The following is a 20,772-nucleotide window of genomic DNA, read 5'->3' on the forward strand; positions in this document are numbered from 1 at the left end:
AATTTTAATAACTAGCTTATTTCGTACATGCTCTTTATCCTACTTGTCCATTATATGGTTTAGTTCAAGACAGTGGAGAAGCGTGGCATGAGTCAGGCAGGTAGATATATAGTCATTTTAAGGACCCTTGTGAATCCTCTGTTCTCATTTGGGAGAATTGCTAGTCTAGAGTGGTAAATTTTTGAGATGTGTTTTATTAAAAAAAAAACATTTGCCATATTGTGGATCACAAGTAGTAGCAACCTAAACTCATTTATTGAAAACCTGGTTGTTAATGTCCACAGCTGTCACCTGGTGCTGCATACACTGGAACTGCTTGTGTATAAAGCAAGAGATGGCCCTCGCTTAGCCTGCAGTTTGACTAGGAGACTGAATGCCTCTCCAAAGCCCCTGTCGCACTGCTGGACTTGGGGTGTGGTCAGGGAAGATAGGTCTGAGGGGGAGATATTTGAGCTAAGTCTTCTAAGTGATTTGCTTCAAGGGACTCTGTCTTCAGTAGGGGAACAAATGAGTACACCTTTCTCCTGTTTCCTAGGTAAGCCTGCTATTGCTCACCGAGATATAAAGTCGAAGAATATCTTGGTGAAAAAATGTGACACTTGTGTCATCGCTGACTTAGGGCTGGCTGTGAAGCATGACTCTATCATGAACACTATAGACATACCGCAAAATCCCAAAGTGGGAACGAAGAGGTAAGATGACTTTTGTTGGTCGCTCACTAAAGTTTATATGATTGATCAAACATGGGGACTGCCCATGATGCGTTGTCCAATTGTGAAAAACGCGAGACCTAGCAGAAGCAAGAAGTCTTTTCGGAGACACTGAGAAGCCATAATTTTTACAAAGTGGGAGAGTTGACTCCTTGTCCTGATGAAGCAGCCAATTGAGTGCAGAGTCTAAGAGTGGGTAGTGGTGGAGAAGATGATGGCATGCCATGTTTATGTGACAAATTTTCCAGATGTCTTTCCTGCAGAAAAAAAAAAAAACACCTCAGTAGTATATAGGGACTGAGTGGACACTAGCCAATTCGAGTGTTGCAAATGGCTCTGGCAGGCCTTGAACTTTTCCCCCATCCCCTCTGCCTTACTAATCTAGATTACAACCCTAAAGCTAGTCATCAAAGTCTGTTCTCTTATTTGGCTACTTTCTCCTGAGGCTGACTACCAAGATCCAGCTATCAAAGTATTGGAGTCCAGCAGTCAAAAGCCCCTTTTGCTCACCTAACACACCCAGTTAAAACTAAGTGCCTTCTCCTAACACAAAGTTTCCTCCTTTACCACTATAAACCATATTTTTTCTATTAATTATATCTGTTTTCCCCCAGGACAAATATGCCTGTCCCTTCTCCCTTGTCCCCTTCTCCTTCTCCCTTGTCATCTACCTCCTGCCTTTGTCTCTTATTCCCTGCACTTTTAACCTCTGGGACAAATAAAACTCCTTTATGCTAAGAACTTGGTCTTGGGGGCCCTGAGTTGATATTGATCCTTACAGGAACTCCAGCACCTTTATGCCTCACCAGGGAACAAGTCAGGGCTTGCTGTACAGGCTCCGGTTTTAAAGACCACATGCAAAACCAGGGCATTGGAGGAGATGGGTTAGGGACACTAGATAATAAAACCATGTGTGTGACAGTCTATTCGCTTTACATGCAAAGATACAGTGTATCAGTGTGTGACAGTCTACTCGCTTTACATGCAGAGATACAGTGTATCAGTGTGTGACAGTCTATTCCCTTTACATGCAAAGATACAGTGTATCAGTGTGTGACAGTCTATTCCCTTTACATGCAAAGATACAGTGTATCAGTGTGTAACAGTCTATTCCCTTTACATGCAAAGATACAGTGTATCAGTGTGAGACAGTCTATTCCCTTTACAGGCAAAGATACAGTGTATCAGTGTGAGACAGTCTATTCCCTTAACATGCAAAGATACAGTGTATCAGTGTGAGACAGTCTATTCCCTTTACATGCAAAGATACAGTGTATCAGTTTATTGCTTACCTGTGGCTGGACTTGCCTTTAGTGTCCCAGAATGATGTACTTTGAGATAATATGCATTTGAACACCGTTTCCACTTTCAAGGAACAGAATATAACAAAGCTAGGAGGAAGCATGAAGGGAGCCCTGGCGGAGCACACACAGCTGTGGCTGCCACAGGCTCGTCAGTTGTTAAACTTCTGCTGCGTTCATTGTTTTGTCCAGCAGGTGGCTCCTCAGCTAGTCTTCTTCCAGCTCCTTTACCTGGGTTCCACACACTTCAAGCTACTTTTTCATAATTCCAGAGCTCTTGACCTGGAAATCACGAAAGTCAAAGCATTTTCCTGAACTTGTTAAAGCGCTCGAGACTAGCAAATTTCTAAGGAGGTAGAGCTGGCCTCCCAGCCAGCTGAGATTTCAGGACAGAGCCCGCAAGCCGTCCACTGTCTGCTGGTTGACATTACTGATGTCACAGATGTTCCAGGGAGGCATGTTGAGAATGGGTGGTCTTAACAGATCCCTCTTTTTATCTCAGGAACAACACCCACCTTACCATTGCTGAATCGGGGGCCCTCAGGGATGGCTTGGGTGCTGGTTTCCTTTCAGGGGTGGGGAAGGGGAGAACACTTTGAAAAGAACTCAAGAGCATATATTCCGGGGAAACGCCCAACTCTATCCGGATCCGTTAAGCTCAGTCAGGTCTTGTGAGTCCAGGACTTCTACCCTTAAGATTTGTTCAAACAAGGCTATACTATTGTTGGCAAGGTATATGGTAAAATTCTTCATTGTGAGAAGGTGTTTATGGAATACCATCTAGCATTCCTTGTGTTGGAGGTTGAGCCCCCTCTGCTGAGTGAATCCCATGCTTGTCTGGCAGGAACTTTCTGTGATGACAAATTCTTGGGATGTTGAACTCTGTTTCTGTTGTGGTGCACTTTGCTCATTGACCTTCCCAATTCATTCTTTCCAAGTACTAGGCCACTTACTGGTGATCCTGCTATAAGGTGAAGCTGTGTGACCTTTAGTCTCACTTAAAATGTTTCAAAATGATGATTGAGTCACTAACTGTGTTTTTAAATTTCCCCCTATTTTGGCATATGAGATGTACCTTTGATTGATGTGAGCGCTCTTAATTTATGTTTGTATCATGATGCATTAAGATTGTGGTTTACTGGACCGAATCTCAGTATGCACATTTTTGAAGGTATATGGCTCCTGAGATGCTTGATGATACAATGAATGTGAGCATCTTTGAGTCCTTCAAGCGAGCTGACATCTATTCCGTGGGGCTGGTTTATTGGGAAATAGCTCGAAGGTGTTCGATTGGAGGTAAGATCTTTGAAAATATCCGTTTGATCCCCTTTCCTTGACACTGGAGACAAGATATGCTTTTCTGTATTTTCCCAATAGCATATTGGATAGTTTCTGAATAGTGAGGAGAAGTCTTTTCAGTGATTTCTTTGCAGGGACAAAAGTGGCACACCCTGTGGAGAGTGGTGGGTTTATCTTCTGGATTCTGCTTAGATGTGGGTGACAATGCTATTCATTCTGATGCCTGTAATGATCATTTCAAATCACTCTAAAATGATCTGATTGGAGTTTGCAACAGCTTGTATCCCTACTCTTGTCCCAAAGCTAAGTGGCTCGCCAAGGCGGAGGACGGCCTTCTGTCCACAGGCTTCTCCTCTTTTCTCTCTCATGATGTCAATGCAGGGACAGATAAAGTGCAGTGGGGCAGTGAGTGACATCATCTCCTGCCCTCCACTGCTCCCCCAGCTTAGAATTTGGTATGGGAACCCCTGCTAATGCAGTCTAATAAAATTGCTGCATCAATAGAGAAGTTAAATGTCCCTAGAAAGCAGCTTACTGAGTATTCTCTTGTGAGACACACTTAGGACGAGCCTTAGTTTAGCAGTGTGTGTACGTGTGTGTGTGTGTGTGTGTGTGTGTGTGTGTGTGTGTTCCCGCGTGCTATGGCACAGAGCTCATGTGCAGGTCATGAAGCTCGTGAGACTGGATTTTCTCCTCTGCCCTGTGTGATCTGGAGATTGCATTACTGTGTCAGACCTGGAAGCAGTGCCTCACCAGCTAAACCAACGACCTAAAAATTTCAAACCCACCCCACCCATACTGCTTTGATAGATAAATATACTTATTTACAGTACAATGATGCTATTCTATAAATATGGCAATTGGGATTATTTTTGAACCATACAATGAAAATATATGAAAATAAACATTACTTTGTTTTTATTGTAGGCATATTTGCTTTATTTTGTATTGTTATAAAATTATATACGTTTATGCAGGATTTTATGTATTACATATGATAACTATATCAATTTTACATTTTATTATATTATTTTTATATTATAAAATGTCATAACTTTAACATAAGTATTTAACTGAGTGATTTGAACCGAATCCTGTCTAATAGTGATATATTATTTTAACAAAAGCGAGACTACAGTTTTCTAGGCTATTGTGCATGCCTGGCAGAACTAAGCGTACTAGTTTGAAATACACATCATTATTGATTGCATATGTAGAAGAATTTACCCTGCAAATTTCTTACAGGAATGGTTGAGGAGTACCAGTTGCCTTATTATGACATGGTGCCTTCGGATCCTTCGATAGAAGACATGAGGAAGGTTGTTTGTGACCAGAAGTTCCGACCAAATATCCCAAATCAGTGGCAAAGCTGTGAAGTAAGGCTATTACGTTCCCCCTCCTGCATCCTCCTCCTCCCTCCTTTTCTTCCCTCCCCAGCTTCCTTCTTCTCGCTGCCCTCCTCTTCATCCACTGGAGATCAACACAAGCTGTGTTCTTCTGATTTTCTTCTGTTTTGCTCTTCAGTATCAGTGAGGATTTTCAGAGTACATAGTTCATTCCATGTATGGAGGGTTGCCTTTTTTTAATGTCTTTAGAGGGTTTTATCCCCTTAAGTGGTATGCATCCTTAACATGAACCCCTGAAACCCTGGTGGCTTCTGACAACAGTGATTCTCTGAAGTCCTCTGTGGCTTAAATGATAGTCTGTGACATCCGTCCTCACCGAGGTGGCTCAGTAGTCATTCATTTGCACTGCTCCTTGGTACTGTCATCCCATGCTGTTTCCAGGTCTCTGTGTCTGACAGAGAGAAGAAACAGGGGTGCACACCCTGACTTTTCAGAGCTTGTCACAAGGGATACACGGTTTCCAGTCACATAGTCCCACCACACTGCAAGGGGCAAGGAACTGAACAACATGGGCAAAATCAATGGCTCATTAATGTTGAAATCGATAATTTATGCCTAATCTCAAGCTGCCTGAAGCTTAGCCTTCCTCATCAGAAAAGACCCCTTCCAATAACTACTGTTTATTTATGGCTTTATTTGGGTAATAAATAAGACCATTTTATGTGACACTGTTACTATTTATTTTGTTATATATAGGATTATTTTATGTAGTTACCTTTTTACCCCAACTGTTTCCTTCCCCCATGATTTTAGCTCTTTTGTTTAAGCCAAGTCTTACTTCTTTTTATCATTTGTGTAGTTATTTCAACTCTCTTTATTTGAGGATCAGGCTTTGAGTCTTATATAACATAACTGAAAGAATTAATTAAAGGCATGCACCACTATAACTGGCTATTATTGGTTTTAACTACATAGGTATATAAACTGGTAAAGTTTAAATAAAATATTTAAAATAATCAAATTAATACCTGTGAATATACAATTTGAAAAGTGGAACATTCCGAAATCTTTGAGGAACTTTCTGCTTTGCTGAGTGGTTAATATTAATATTAATGATTTCTTATTGTTCCCTGACTTTATTTAGATTTTTTTCAAGATATGCACAAATATATGGCAAAAAAATCACCCAACTGACAGACTATCCAATGCAGGGACTGGAGAAATTGCTCAGTGGTTAGACCACTTGCTGTTTCCATAGAGAACCAGAATTCGGTTCTCAGCAATTATGTAGTGGCTTGCAACTGTCTGTAATTCCTGCTCAGGGAGATCTGATCCTTTTTCCTGACACACACACACACACACACACACTTAAAAATATAAAAAGAGAGTTATCTACCATAGTATATAAACATATATTTTTAAAATTTTTGAAAGGTATACACCTATTAATTCTTTTGAGGTATCCTCTTAGACAGGCAAGTTGTCTGCTCATTCTTTCTTACTGTGGTTCTGGGATCTCTGGTATAAAGTTACCTGGAATTGGTGGGGGGCAACTTTTTGCTCCTTAAAACTTGTTTTTTTCACTAAATTTGACAACTATTGCACACATTTTTAAAGATTAAATAAAGATGGACTTTGATTTTGATAAACATTTGCCTCTTAATGCCTTGTCTACTTACTTTAAATGTGTTTTATTTTTATGCAAATGAATATTTGGCCGGTATGTCTGTATGCAAACCATGTGCATGGCTGGTGGCCAGGGACATCAGAAGAGGGCTTTGGGTTCTTGGAACTGGAGCCATGGATGGCTGTGAATTACCATGTAGGTGCTTGGAATTAAACTCGGGTCCTGTGTAAGAGAAGTGCATTGAACAGCAGCACCTTCTCTTGAGTCCCTCTAACTGCTTTTAAGAACTTCTCTGTCTTTAGTACTCTGTAATTTCTCTATGGACCGCCTTTTTGTTTGTAGGTACTTAAGATTTTATGAAGGAAGCTCTCACTATGTAGCTCAAACTTGTAGGAAAGTTCCTGCCTGAACCTCTGACTGCTGGCATCACAGCATGAGCCCCCAAACCCAGTTTTGTAGTTAAACTTAGTTGGAGCAAAGACTGTTCTCATTCTAAAGATTTGTGACATTCCTCTGTTCTAGAAAGTTCTGTGATAATATGTCTTCTGATAATTCCTCTCTCTCTGTCTCCATTTCTATTTTTGGAAATCTCATTGGCTGCTATTAAACCTTTTGCTTCATGGGTATTTCCTACACTGGTGCCTGTAGATCCCCTAGATTTCTGCTTCTGTACTTCTGCCTCAGATGTGTCTAATCTGCCATTTAACTTATCCACTGGATTCTTTATTTTCATACCAAGAACTTTTACTGGTTCTGAAAGTACTGTTTTTACCCCCACAGGTTGTTCAGGTTTTACTTCTCTTTTAATGCACGTTTCTTATCCTTGAATCTTAATAGCTGATATTTTATGGATCTGATTATGCTATGTATTGTTTTGATTGGTTCTTGCTTATTGGTACCCCTCCCACTCTCTGACTGTAGAATTACATTATGAGTTCAGATTTACTGAAAAACTTGGGTAGATTTTTTTTTTTCTTTACCCAAAGTCAAAGTAAGTGGTTTTCCTTACAAACTTCCTATTGAGGGAAGATTCATCTACATACATTTATTTTTATTACATTTATCTTCTTATATGTAAGTGCGAATACATGTGTGTACCAGGATAACTTGTGTGTACTCACTGGAAGCCAAAGGACAACCTGTAGGAATCAGTTTTCTCTTTCCACCATGTGGGTCTCAAGATCGAACTCGGGTTGCCAGGCTCAGTAGAAAGTATCTTTACCTACTGAACCATCTTGACAGTTTAAGGTCCATGTTCACATTCGGGTCCTTTTTAAAGCATTGTTAAACCTGCTCTTTGCTTTAGACTGACTTTCCTGCCTTTTGCATGTGGTATTCATCTCTGATTTTCTAGAACAGAAGATGAGCATACACCAGTGGAGCTCTCCCAGCTTCAGTGACTCCCTGGGTCCCTCATGTTTCATGGTTTTACCCTGATTTCTAACCTGCCTTATTAGTGTTTCAGCTGTTGGAAAGAGACATCATGACCAGGGCAGTTCTTATAAAGGAAAATAATTGGAGCTAGCTTACAGCTCCAGAGGTTTAGTCCACTATCATCACGGTGGGACGTGGCAGAGTGCAGACAGGGTGCTGGAGAAGGAACTCAGATCTTCAAGCAACAGGAAGAGAACTGTCTTCCACACTAGGGGTAGCTTGAGCATATATGAAGCCTTGAAGCCTGCCCCCACAGTGACACACTTCTTCCAACAAGGCCACACCTACTTCAACAAAGCAACACCTCCTAATAGCGCCACTTGCTATAGGCTAAGCATTCAAATGCATGAATCTGTGGGGATATTTCTATTCAAATCACCACAGTATCTGCCTTCTTGCTTTGACTGTTCTTCATACTGACTGTTTATATTTATTCTCAGATCAACATTTGCAACATGCAATTATGAACAATAAAAGTATAAATCTTAGTTTCAGCTTAATGAATTTTTTTTCATTAAGATGTTTGCACATCTGAAGAACTGTAACTGGGAATTCATATCATTGCCATGTTCCTCCACGCCTCATGCCACTTCTTAGCTGTTTGGTTCGAGGCAAGGTCTCATGTAGCTGGTTTGACCTTGAATTTCTACAGCTTCTGCCTCTGCCTAAAAGTACTGGGACCATGGACTGGCAACATAGTGCTCAACTATCATTGCCTTTCTTAGAGGAGTTTGAAAATAGCCATCATTATGTCTCAGAATCATCAATTTTGATTAAGTTGGTTAATCTACAAGGTTAATGTTTGAATCTTTTAAGAAAATTTTACAGAAGCTGACCCAGGGTCGTTTATATTCTGTTGTGTGCACCTTTAACCCTGTGGTCTTTCTCTCCTGAAGGCGCTCCGGGTCATGGGGAGAATCATGCGGGAGTGCTGGTACGCCAATGGAGCGGCCCGCCTGACAGCCCTACGTGTGAAGAAGACCATTTCTCAGCTGTGTGTCAAGGAAGACTGCAAAGCTTGACAGCAGGTCCAGGCAAAAGGACACTGGTCGCAGCTTCCATTTGTGTCTCAGGCCTTGTGTGAATGTTCTTGCTTCTTTTTTTGCCGTGTTGTGTTTCAGTTCTACCTCAATGACAACTCACGACAGTGTTTAAGTGTCCCAAAGGCGGCATCAAAAGACAACTCTAAAGTTAAGCTTGGGCAGGTCTCGACTTTTCCAATCTTCATGTTGCCATTTGTTTTATTTTTAAAGGTGACACACTCATTTATTTTTTATTTAAGGAGGAAGATGTTATGAGTATAAAATAAGCTACATAAAATAGTAAAAAATAAAACAACCTTTGTTTTACTTGAACCAAGAGCACACACAAATGAGATGAAAACATATTAAAAATGTGAACTAGCGCACATGGTAGTGAAATAGAACTTTAGAAATTATCGGGACCCTTGAAAAGTTACTATTGCTCAGAATTTTGGTATCTGAAGCCTGAATGGTAGAGGCCATCAGCAGGTTATGAGAGCAAGGTCATGCTCTCCGTACTCGCTCTCTCTCTCCCTGCTTGCCACTCTCGTCTTCACCTCTACAACAGCCCCTAAGGAGTTAGAAAGCCACCGAAGCCATTGCTTCTGATATCTAAAAGAAGTCTCCAAGGTCTTGAACACTGTGAAATGTCTCAGCGTCACAGAGCTCATGCCAGAGGTGACAGCAAACCCTGTGATAATGAACACTGTGAAGTCAGCTGGCCCGTTATGCTCCCTTCCTTTTCCCATAGTGCTTTTCTTCCAAAGAGGAGGCATCTTCAGTTATGATAGTTTTAATTTAGTTAAGTAGAGAGCGTACTGAGTGTTTTGTAAGAACATAATGGATTTGCTAGAATCTCAGAACCAATCTACTAGCATTTCCTCATAAAATGTCATCGTTATCCCATTCATTAATGAGAAAATGTTTTCTGAACGTTGCCAAAGATTGACCAATTATAAACATACATAGTCTAGAGATGCATGTCTTAAGATGTAGTTAATTTAAGGGTGTGTATTTAGGAAGAAAAATGACAGAAAGGTAAACCAGGAAAGAGCTTGAGGAAAAATTAAGAGAATACTTTCAGAAGAATTTAACCACTGACTAGTACAGAGAGGACTACCTTGGCTATGAGAAGACATTCCTGGCCCTTTAAGAGGAACCTTTGTGGAGGGTTTTGGAGGCTCTGCCCCAGGCTCCTTTTTCGAGGTTGAAAATATTTAATGGAACACCAGATACTTCATTCAAATGTGCTGTACTGCTTTAGTGTAGGGGATTTAGCATGATGCCTTTCAGTGTTCCCATAGCCCATTCCTCCGAACAGGCTTCTGCCTTGATGTTCTCAGAACAGAAGTGTTCTCCGACAGCATCGCAATGAGTGAGGCTTCACACCAGCACAGACTGTTCTTTGAGCTTCTGGCAGTAAACACACCTGACCTGGATGTCTGCAAGGCCAAACGTTTGACCAAGTACAATGCAGTCCTTTTATTATAGGTAGGGCAAAGTTTTTACTATCCGGCGTTTCGATGTTCTGCAAAGTGTACCACAGGGAGTAACGTTCCAAAGGATACACCTAAGTTTTCCACAAAAAGACAACTTGGTGTGTACATCTCAGTGTGCCAATATGCTACCGGATCCATTTCATTTGATTTAAGTGGAGATAAGAGACACAAATGTCTTGGTGACTATGGGACTTGACTATATTTCCATTCCCACTCATACATTCATCCATTTATAGGCACAGAGCACCCCGTAACTCACTTGCCACAATATTGGGTACAAGAGGGAATAAAAAGATAGATAGGTCCTGCCCTCGGGGATTTTCAGGTCTAATTTGGGAGTGGGAAAAGGCATATGCGTATGAGGGGAGAAAGGAAATTGACAGATAAAATATGCAGTGGGCTGTCTTGAGTTCTGCGTGACAGTGCTTTCGAGAATAGGTCTGAAAATCACTTCCAATTTGCAACGCATTTAGAAAAGATCTTTATTTAGATATTGCAGTCTAATTATATTATCAGTATCGAAAAGGTGTGCCTGTGTGAATGGGCATTGAAAAGAACTGTGTGAAAGGGGCGATCTGGCGTGTGCTTATTCCCTTACTGCACACAGTTTCTGCAGGAAGGAAATGAAATTACTTACTTAGGCGATTGTATCCAAATCTTCAATAAAAACCTAATATATTCTGTTCTATTTACCACTGTTCTGTGAATATATTTACTGTTTTTTTTAAAAGAGAGGGTGTTTGAGCGTCTTCTTTGTCTTTATGTTTTATAATTTATTTGAGAGTATACAAATGTGACTTATATTTTATGGATTCAGATTTCACTGTGGAGAAATCCACACATTAGTATGTTCTGAGACATTTTGCTTGTTCTTCTGCTGTTGAATTGTAATAATCTTAAAGGACAGAGAAACAAAAGTGTAAGGGAAAACAGTAGGAGTTACAGTTTTTCCTTACCTCTCAACACACAATCATACATAGAAGCTGCTCGCTTATTAAAAAATAGAGGAGCATTTAAAGAATAAGGCAGATTTACTGTACATACCTATGCAGTTCAATTTCAGACTATGTGTTTTTAATGGAATGTCATGTGATACTTGTTTCTCTTAAATATTGTTATGAGTAAAAAAAATACCTTCTTAGGCTAGGTGCACAGTGACGTCATTGTTTTGCTCCTCATGGATGTTTTGGCTCTGGGTATAGCATAGAGCTTAGGAATGCTGTTATGAATTTTAGTACTGTGTGCAGAAATGATGGGGTTTCTACACAGCATCACTTCTTGAAATATGAGACGCATTATTTGTTGTCAACATTTGAGCATGAATTTGTTGCCTTATAAGTCGTGCGTTTAAGTTTGTAATCAGTACCAATTCTGTTGTCTGCATTCTTCCGTGTCTAAAATATTTGGCATGTCACATCTAGAATTCCTAATTTATGTTCTGCCTTGGGAGTTAAGTGAACCATGACTGTCATACTCTATTTTAAGCATCGCACTTGCTTTTCATCTTTATACTTTCAATTAACTTTGCATTTTAAATTTCCATAATTGTATGAAAATAGTAACCTGATTGCAATGTCTGAAGAATTTAAAATCAGCTTTTATTTTAAAATGAAATATCTACAATACATCCATTAGATTATAAGTTCCACAATAACTTACCATTTTGAATGCTTCAACTATTGCAGAATGATTAAACAAAAGAGAAGTCTACTGTCCTGGAAGTTTGCCACCATGTAACTTATTGGGGCAGAGCAAACGCCAGGCAATCTGGGAGTCTAAGCAAAAGACCCAGGAGACCACTTACTGCATTGAAGGCAGGGAGCAGGCATCTGCCATCACACAGGGGTCAAGAGAACAACTTAAAATTACTTGAAAGAGAATAGTTTTTGATTGATTAAAAGAAAACATGAAATTTTACATGACTAAATAAATTCATTTAAAATGTGGAAACTTTGATTTCCTATCAAGCAGCTAAGGAACAATAGTAAATGTATCAAAATTGGTAGCTGAGGCATTCAATAATCATTGCCTTTACATGACTTTAAAACGAACATTTACCAACTACTTAGAAATGTTGATGTTTAGTGTCCTTCAATGATGTCATTGTAGTTTTCGAAGCTATTCTCTTTTTATTTGTGAAAATCACTTGGATTTTGTTCACTATCTTGGAGAAGACAGTCATAGTTTTAAGGGCTTTTAGGTTTTATTTTTCAGAATTTTTTTTAAAACAAAACCAAAAAAATCTAGAATGTAAAACATTCGCTAAAAATCTAAAATTAATCAGAATTTCTATACTGTACAAATTTTTTTTTTCCCCAAAGAATTCTAATGCAAACTTTGAGGTGCTTGGCTTTCTTTTGGCCCTCTAACTTTTCTTTGTTTCCTTATTTTCTCCTACTTTTAAATTTAAAGTTCTTTCACCACCTTCCAAAACTATAGCTACTTCTTAATTATTTTTAAGCATAGCTATTATTTAACCTAACCATCCGAGAATTTCAGACCTGTGATGGAAAAGAAATCCCTTAGTGATCTAAATTATTTCATGTGTGCCGCAGTGCAAAATGAAAATGAGACTGTAAAAGCCAAAGTGACTTTGAGCCACAAAATATTGATTCCAATATTTTGTAGACGAGGAAGATCAGGCATAGGATGGCTGCTAATGATCCTAAAACGCAGTGGTGACGCCTACTTCTGCAGCCTCGCCAACTTTTACAAATTCAAAAGCTAATCAGCATGCATCTTAGCCTGCTGGGTAGTTTATTACCATAACATGTCGTCGCCAGTGCTGATGGTCAAATGCTACCACTTTCCGTATTTCCACTCAATCTCCCGGATCAGTAGGAGAAATGAAAATGGGCAAGAACAAGGGTTTTAAAATAGTCATCGAGCCAGGTGGACAAGCCCTGCTAAAACTGAAAATGCCACGGAAGAATTCGAGTGTGAGGTTCTTGGTGCAGGGCTGGAGATGAGGCTCAGCAGCAGGGGGCTCGCTTAGCAGTTGCAGGGACCTGGATGGAGTCCCCAGCACTGAAAAGAGGAAGAGAGAAAAAGCAGGAAGAGGAAGGGAGAAGAGAAAATATTTAGTGTGAGTAATGGGGTAAGAGAAGCTTCCAGACTCTTCCCCCTGCTTCCTTCCTACATTTATTGGCCATCTCCCTTCTGTTGAAGTAGGTGAAAGATGACTTGGTACATGAATTGGGGGCTGAGTTTAATGTCATTTGTCTTCTCTTTCTCTCATTAGCTTTGTCTTCAGCATTGCTTTCCCCCCCCCCCCCCCCCCCCCGCCAGTGGCAGATTTCCTAAAGCCAAATCACGCCACAGCTCTGTCCTTTTGTGTATTCCAGCACTGTCCAGACTGTTACCCATTGAGCTTCTTAACAAGGTTTGAATTTCCCCACCGTGTGTAAGAGGTCTCGCCTCATCAGTTTACTGGTGATTATTCTCCTGGCACTGGGAAGAGGGCTTGGCTAATGGCTGCTATGACCTTCTCTTTAACTTTAGTCAGACTGTCTGGTTATAGTCTAGCTTTTAGCGAAGGCGTAAAGAATACACGCTCTGCTTTAATGATGAATTCGGCTTGAGCAGCGACTTGAACAAAGACCGTGAAACACATGTCCCGTAACGTGAGTGCTCAAGTCACTTAGTGGCCATCGATACCACTGGATTGTTGTACTTCTGCCATCCTTTTACAATTCTTATTTATTTATTTTTGTGTGCTATGGGTGGTTCGATGTGTGTCTGTGTACCATGTGCATGCCCAGGGCTTGGAGAGGCCAGAAGAAAAAGTCAGATCCCCTGGAACTAGGATTGCACGTAGTTGTGAGCTGCCACATGGATGCTGGGAAGCAAACCTTGGTTCTCTGGAACCAGTCTTCTTAACTGCTAAGCCATCCCTCCAGCCTTGCTTCTGCCATGATTTTAGATTATGCCATGTGCCAGGCTCTTTAGAATGTAGAATAGACTGGAATTGGGTGACAATCTCCACTTTAAATTTCGTTATTGATAACTGCCAAAATTCTTCTCCAGTTAGCTGCAAAGAAACATAACATTTATGAGAAAATGAATTCCATCTCATCTTCATTTTAATAATGCCAAAAATACATTTCCTCCTTGTTGGTCTATGTTACACCACAAGAAGTGACTTCCTGGACCCAACACTTATCACTGGGGCACTTCTATCTCCGGTTTTAGGAATCTGCCTATTAACACGTCCACCAAGAGCCTGAGTGTGTAGGAGACTCACTCTTTCCAGTATCCCACATTCTCCACAAGGAATGCAGAACCCAGGCCAGCTGAGGACTGAGATGAGCATTGCAATGGGTTCTTCCCTCTTGACACAATTCTGTAACTCACAGAAAAGGACACGATGCATTTCTATATCATATACATATGTATGTATGCACACACATACACATATATGTGATATATGTGCCTGCGTTAGCCATCATTCAGAAATGGGAGATAAATTTAAAAATCGTTCCTGACATATGCAAACTGAACACATAATTTAGAAGAATAAGTACTTTGACTCAGTGTTCCCACAAGTGAATGAGACAGGATGTTTATCCTGTTGAGAGATTTTTCCCCCTACCCCAAATCATCTACAGCAAGGCACAGCAACCTTGATTTCTAGCCATTCATTGAGTTTTTATTCCATGGTTGAATCTATCCATTTACTTCTCCTGTAAAGGGCGGCTTGTGTGTCAGGCTCTAAGAAAGTCAAGCACAGACAGAGATTTATCAGTACACTCAGTTTTTCATTGGTGAAACCGTAGTAACAGCATTTCTTAAGATCCAGCCGTTTTCTGCTCTCTTTATCAAATGAGGGTATCTGAGTAGAATATTAGACTCTAGCTCCTCTCCAGAATGACATAAGTCGTGTACTCTCCTGACCCTAGGCTGGGTAAGATCATCCACACTTGACTGGTGTTTCAGGTTTTAAAATGGTCTAAAAAGAGAAAATTAAATTCATATTTTTTTTTAAAAAAAGGCTTTTGGGTTGATTTTCAAAGCACTAATACTAATTATACTTTTCTTTGGGTAGTGTGACTCCTCTTATGCCTAAGAACATATTACACATGTCAAAACCATTGCTTTTTGACATTGCAAAAACATGCCTTGAACTCTTGAACTACTGTGAACAGAGCCACTGTTGTAAAGACCTTTTTGGTAAGCTAGCTGATAATCTTAAGTATGTAAAAAAGCTGCTGCTTCCCACAGACAGGCTCGAATGAATGGATATGGAGACTGTGAAAAAAAATAAATTGGGTTTTAAAATAAGAACTGGGGGATAAATTGTATCCAAACTGTGCAGATGGGAATTGTAGTGTGTGGCTGTGTTTTCCTTGTCGAAGGTTGAGCAGAGTTCCAGAGTCATTCAGAAACTCCCCAGAAACATTCAGATGTTCCATGAATTTCGAATCTGTGAACATATGCATTTTATAGTAATATATACTTATATTGTTTAGAAATAATCATATTTTAGAACTTCGTAAGAGCTCAGCGATAGCCTTCATACCAAAATGTTTAACTTTGCCAATAGCAAGTCATAAAAGTATTTATTTTAGAGCTTGATAATATTATTGCATAACTTCCTGCTGCCTCCAGGTGTACATACTTCCTTGCCTAAATGTTATATTTTTATGTATGCATTTTCGGGAAGCATATTGTTTTGTAAAGTGGCAGAGACAATAAATTAAGCACTCCTTGCACTTGTTTCTGTAAAGCATAAAGAACTCTATTTTAAATAAAAGAAAATGTGTCATATGTTGGTGTCCATGTGCTCATATTCTATTTCACAACTGTGTTTATATTTGTATGCAGTGTGCAGGCAGGGTATTGGGGATGAGTACTGGGGTCTGGTAGTGCTGGAATGTCTCCCCTACCCATCCTTCCTCCTTTCTCTCCTTCTTTCCCACCAAGTTACCGAGAATTTCAGAATTGCAAAACCAGAAGACACACTTATTTAAAGCTGTTTTTCTGAATGATTATTGAGGACAATATGTTCTTAAGGGTTTTATCTTTTCAATGTTTTGCATTAATTTTTCCCAGTTTTTAATTTCCTGTGTGTGTGTGTGTGTGTGTGTGTGTGTTGCCTACATGTGTATAGGTGCACAAAGCACACGCAGTGTTCACTGAGGCCAGAGAAGGGTGTTGTATCCCCTGGAACTGGAGTTTCAGATGGTTGTGAGTCGCCATGTGGGTGCTGGGAATTGAACTCAGGTACTCTGGAAAAGCAGCCAGAGCGCTTAACTGCGAGTCACTCTCCACCTCCCTGGCCCATTTTGCATTTTAAATGCAATTTATTGAAGAGCTACCAGCTTGACCTGCTCTCAAGGCTAAACAAGCTTCTATCAATCTTAAAACTCATAACCATTCCAGTCACTGACAGGCCTCTCTAACATGCAGAATACACTCTGTCTTCACCATGGTGTCCCCACCTTCATCTCTAGATTCTGACTTCTTGCTGCGTCTGGGACTTATCAAACATACACCAGTCCTAGGTCATTGCCTGAAATGTTCTTTCCCTTGAAATGTTTGCTGTATCACTGGTGTCTGGCCTTTCCTGTTCTTCCATCACCATCCACCCTGAGCTTTGCCTTCCCTCCCATTGCTCTTTAGTGCATTTAGCACTAGTTGGCTTTGTTTTCCAACCTGTGGATGGATAGAGTCACAGGGTTTAAATCCCTGAGTATTGGACTCGGGTATTTGAAGTGTTCTTTTTCTTTCTTTCTTATGTGTGTGTTTTCAAGACATTGTTTCTCTGTGTAGCCTTGGCTGTCCTGGGACTTGCTTTGTAGACCACGCTTTCCTTGAAATCAGAGATCTGCCTGCCTCTGGTTTTTGAGCATTGGGATTAAAGGCATGTGCCACCGTGCCTGTCCAAGATACAGTTTTAAAACCTTAAGAGCAGTATATTATTTGCCCAATGAGACCTCACTATCCCCAAATGTCTGTCATAACTTGGAGAACATTTTGCCCTAACTAATGATGATTATTTGGGAACAATATCACAATTTTGATGCGTTGGGGACTTAGAAAAAGAGGCAGGATACTATGTTGGTTTCACTTTTGGTAAAAGCTCTGAAGTTCTTTTACTTCTTTTTAATTTCCTTTTGAGGGGACTAGCTTTGTTAATAAGCACATCAGTGATATTGTATTAACTTGGTGCTAAACATATGCATAAGCAATTGTTATTCTAAAACAATTTTATTCTTATTTGCTTATCTGCTAAAAAGAACTTGCAAATTAAAAAACAAAAACCAACCAAACCAGACACCATCTCTTACTAAAATGAAGACAATACAAAGTCTATGCAGCTCAATAAGCTTCTGAATAGTTAGTGCGGTCAGTCCGAAGCTGTGGATCTTCTTGGTAGATATGCATTTTCACTGACCTGAATGGTCCAGCATGTGGGTCTTCTGTGTCGTGTTCCTCCTGAGAGGGAGGACTAGGAGCTGGGGGAAAATGGAGATAGGAAAGCTGCGGGCAGGAAGTCCTGCACCAGCTGTGTCTTACATCTACAGTATATTAAGAAATACAGAGTCTTATGTACAGCTCCCAGGGGGAGAAAGGAACACAGTCAGCAGAAACCTGTAACACAATGGGACAAAGTCAGCAGGAAACTGACCAAGCAATGCTGCTCAGAGGGAACACTGGATATTTCTAGTGCTCCGCAGAATGATGGCTCCCTTGTGGCCTTGAGACTAACAGCCACAGCCCTTCAATTCAGGGAGGGGAAATGAGTTTCTGGGATCCCAAACTGTAGCTCACTCAAGGGCCTGACCACAGGTCATTACTAGCCAAGCTAATTCCTTCTCTATCCATCAGGGCCTCAGGGAAAGTCCCTGAGGTCTGGCCCCCAATATTTCACTATCAAATATACTTTTTATTCACTTACTCTCCACAAAAAATAAAAATAAAGTGAAATAAAACCTTACTTTGGATACAAGATTTCACTATATATTTTAGCTGGCCTTGAACTCGCTGTGTTGTCTTCAAAGTGACAACAATCTTTAGCCCTCCAAGTGCTGGGATAATAGATAGGGTCCATCATGCTAGGTAAATAGCATTGATTAACAAAAGCTAAGTCAATTCTGAACTGGTTTTAGCCCCAGCTGTATTTTGTGGTTGTAGAGAAAGGCAAGTTATTGACTTGAGTTAATGTTAACTGTGATGAGTGTGAAATAATTTAAATGAGTTGGTTTTTGATGTCTAATGGTGGCTTCTTCTTCCCCAGGCCATCATTTTTCCAATTTCAGCGTCTTAAGCTTTAAACAAAAATTTGTAGAAATTCATGCTAATGAAATATTTTATTTAGAGCATATAGTTGAAATTGGATACTTGCTTTTTCCCATTAGGATACATTTCTAGACATTGGGAGACACTAAAATTAGACAGAAAGTAAGATTTTCCAAAAGGCTTCTTGACTTCTAAGGGCAATAAGTGTTCTGAAAAGTATTAAAGCTTGCACTGGGTAGCTTTCTTAAAGTCTGTTTAAGTTATAACAATTTCCTCTGAGAGATTTTTCACACACTCTATGGTTGGTTGTTACTACTGTATCTAACAATATTATAATTATGATCACTTCCATAACTAAAGTAGTTTATTATTATTTTTCTTTCATCTCTCAGTCAATCTTTATCAGATATTAATCCTAAATACACACTGACATAAGAGTCATTGTCAGCAATATTTCATTCAGACTGATGAATTAAGTACATACCATTTAGAAAGCCAAGCCAGGAAAGTGTATACTGCTTTGTGTATTATGTAATCTGAAAATGATATAACACCCACAAGAGATACTGAGCAAACATTTGCTTAAAGAGAATGGTTTTTAAGAACTTTCAGAGTAAATTAAATAACTCCTAAATTCTTGAAGTGGTAATAAATATTTAATGACAAGAAAACAAGACCGCATTTCAGAAGGAGACAAGGCAGGAGCATAGAAACAATCTCCCTTTAGAGGGGAGAAATAGAACTATTCTAAACAAACAGAATCATAAACATGCTTGCTGTGGGCACAAATATTAAAAGTCAACAAAGACATAGGACCTATGCGCCAATTCAGATGGAGGATCAAGGAAGTTGACAAGCTGAAGTTTCCAGGATAGGAAATATTTGTCTAAATCCAATGTGAGAAAAAAACTCCCTGGTAAGAAATCCCCCAGGCAGGCAGGAATGCCATTCATGGCCCTGAGTACCCTGCAGAAAGAATGGAGGCAATGTATAAGGATCAGCTCTTCTTGCTGGATGCTGTCCTTAAGGGAGCTTCTAAAGATTTGAAGACAGCACTGCTTGCAAGGAGCCAGCGTTTAATAGAAGCAGATGGAAGCATTGACTTAAGAGTCTTGTCAAAGTAACATGAAGACTCCTCAGTGCCCTATCTTTCCTCCTTGGGAAATGGTTGTAGATGTTGTTACATAGGCCAAGGATTTCAAGATGGTCTGCTGTGTCTCTGAAGCAATGCATCATAGTATCACTGTTGGGGGAAGAAAAAGAAATGAAATATTTCTTCTCTAGTCACTTAGCATAATAAATATGACCCAGGCAATTTTTAAAAGCACACACTCCCCCCTCCACCAAAAAGGTCTACCTTGTCATTCTCTCTCTGCATGGAGAAATTTCCAGGTACCACTGAACTGTGTGCATTAAATTTTGAGTATAACCAAATCGAATTTAGAACTACTAATGGCTATTCCATAGAAGAACCCTTGCTTCAGCAACTTAGGAAATTACACTTGATTTTCTTTTGAGTGTAACTCAATTGTGCTTGAAATTGTTCATTTGAACCCTTCTAAACAAGAAGCAGGTGGTTAAATGCGGGCCCTATTTAACATTTACACAAAACGTTTTCCACACAATGCACTGTTGCCCTTTGAATGTCAGTTGCCTTTCTCTTCGCTCTCACAGCCTGTCCTTCTGTGGTCATTTCATTTGACCTTGCTATACATCCCTGAAAGGAGAATTGGCTCCAATGTAGTTACCTGCTAGGAACTATTAGACTATTCTTATAGTCTTCCAGCTAAAGCTTTTAATATGGCTAAGTGCTGGTTACTGAAGCAGTTTAAGAAAAAGGAATTGCTGAGTTTACCTTCTTTTAAATGGAGAACCACAGAGTGACATAATCATATAAGACAGTGAACTAGAACGGGGAAATACAGCCTAGGTTCGCTAGACAGCAGAAACAAGGCCTCGCAAAAATTCATTTCAACCTTATGCAGCAGCCTAGATCTTCGCTTTCACAAAATTCATGAGCTAGTTCATGAAATGCATGTTCCATTTTCAGTTTTTGCCTGAATACATGGGTGATACCATAAACATCCCCTGAGAAGCCTGCTGCCTGGGGGCACTTACACAATGAAAGTTTATATCCGGGAAGGAAGGCAATGTTCAGCAAAGTACACATCGTGTCCTTTCTTTTCTGTAGGATTTTAGGGGAGCAGGGTTTTAAGGGAGCTGGATGCATTTTCTCTCCCACTCTGCCAACCCTTTGCCCCACCCTCTGGCATCATGGAACTCTTGCTCACTA

General features: G+C 40.0%; 1 protein-coding gene across 2 annotated transcripts in view; it reads left to right on the forward strand.

Moving 5' to 3' along the window:
• The window catches only part of Acvr1c (activin A receptor type 1C), an 86,138-nt gene extending 72,626 nt beyond the window's left edge, over positions 1-13,512 (forward strand). For both annotated transcript variants that reach the window (XM_038337479.1, XM_038337480.1), the window contains exons 6-9: positions 536-692; positions 3,183-3,307; positions 4,556-4,686; positions 8,614-13,512. In XM_038337479.1, the coding sequence (XP_038193407.1) occupies positions 536-692; positions 3,183-3,307; positions 4,556-4,686; positions 8,614-8,739 (539 nt within the window). In that variant the 3' untranslated portion in view covers positions 8,740-13,512. The remainder of the gene's footprint in view (positions 1-535; positions 693-3,182; positions 3,308-4,555; positions 4,687-8,613) is intronic.
• The last annotated feature ends 7,260 nt before the right edge of the window (positions 13,513-20,772 follow it).

This window comes from Arvicola amphibius, chromosome 7, assembly GCF_903992535.2.
Source record: "Arvicola amphibius chromosome 7, mArvAmp1.2, whole genome shotgun sequence".
NCBI lineage: Eukaryota > Metazoa > Chordata > Mammalia > Rodentia > Cricetidae > Arvicola > Arvicola amphibius.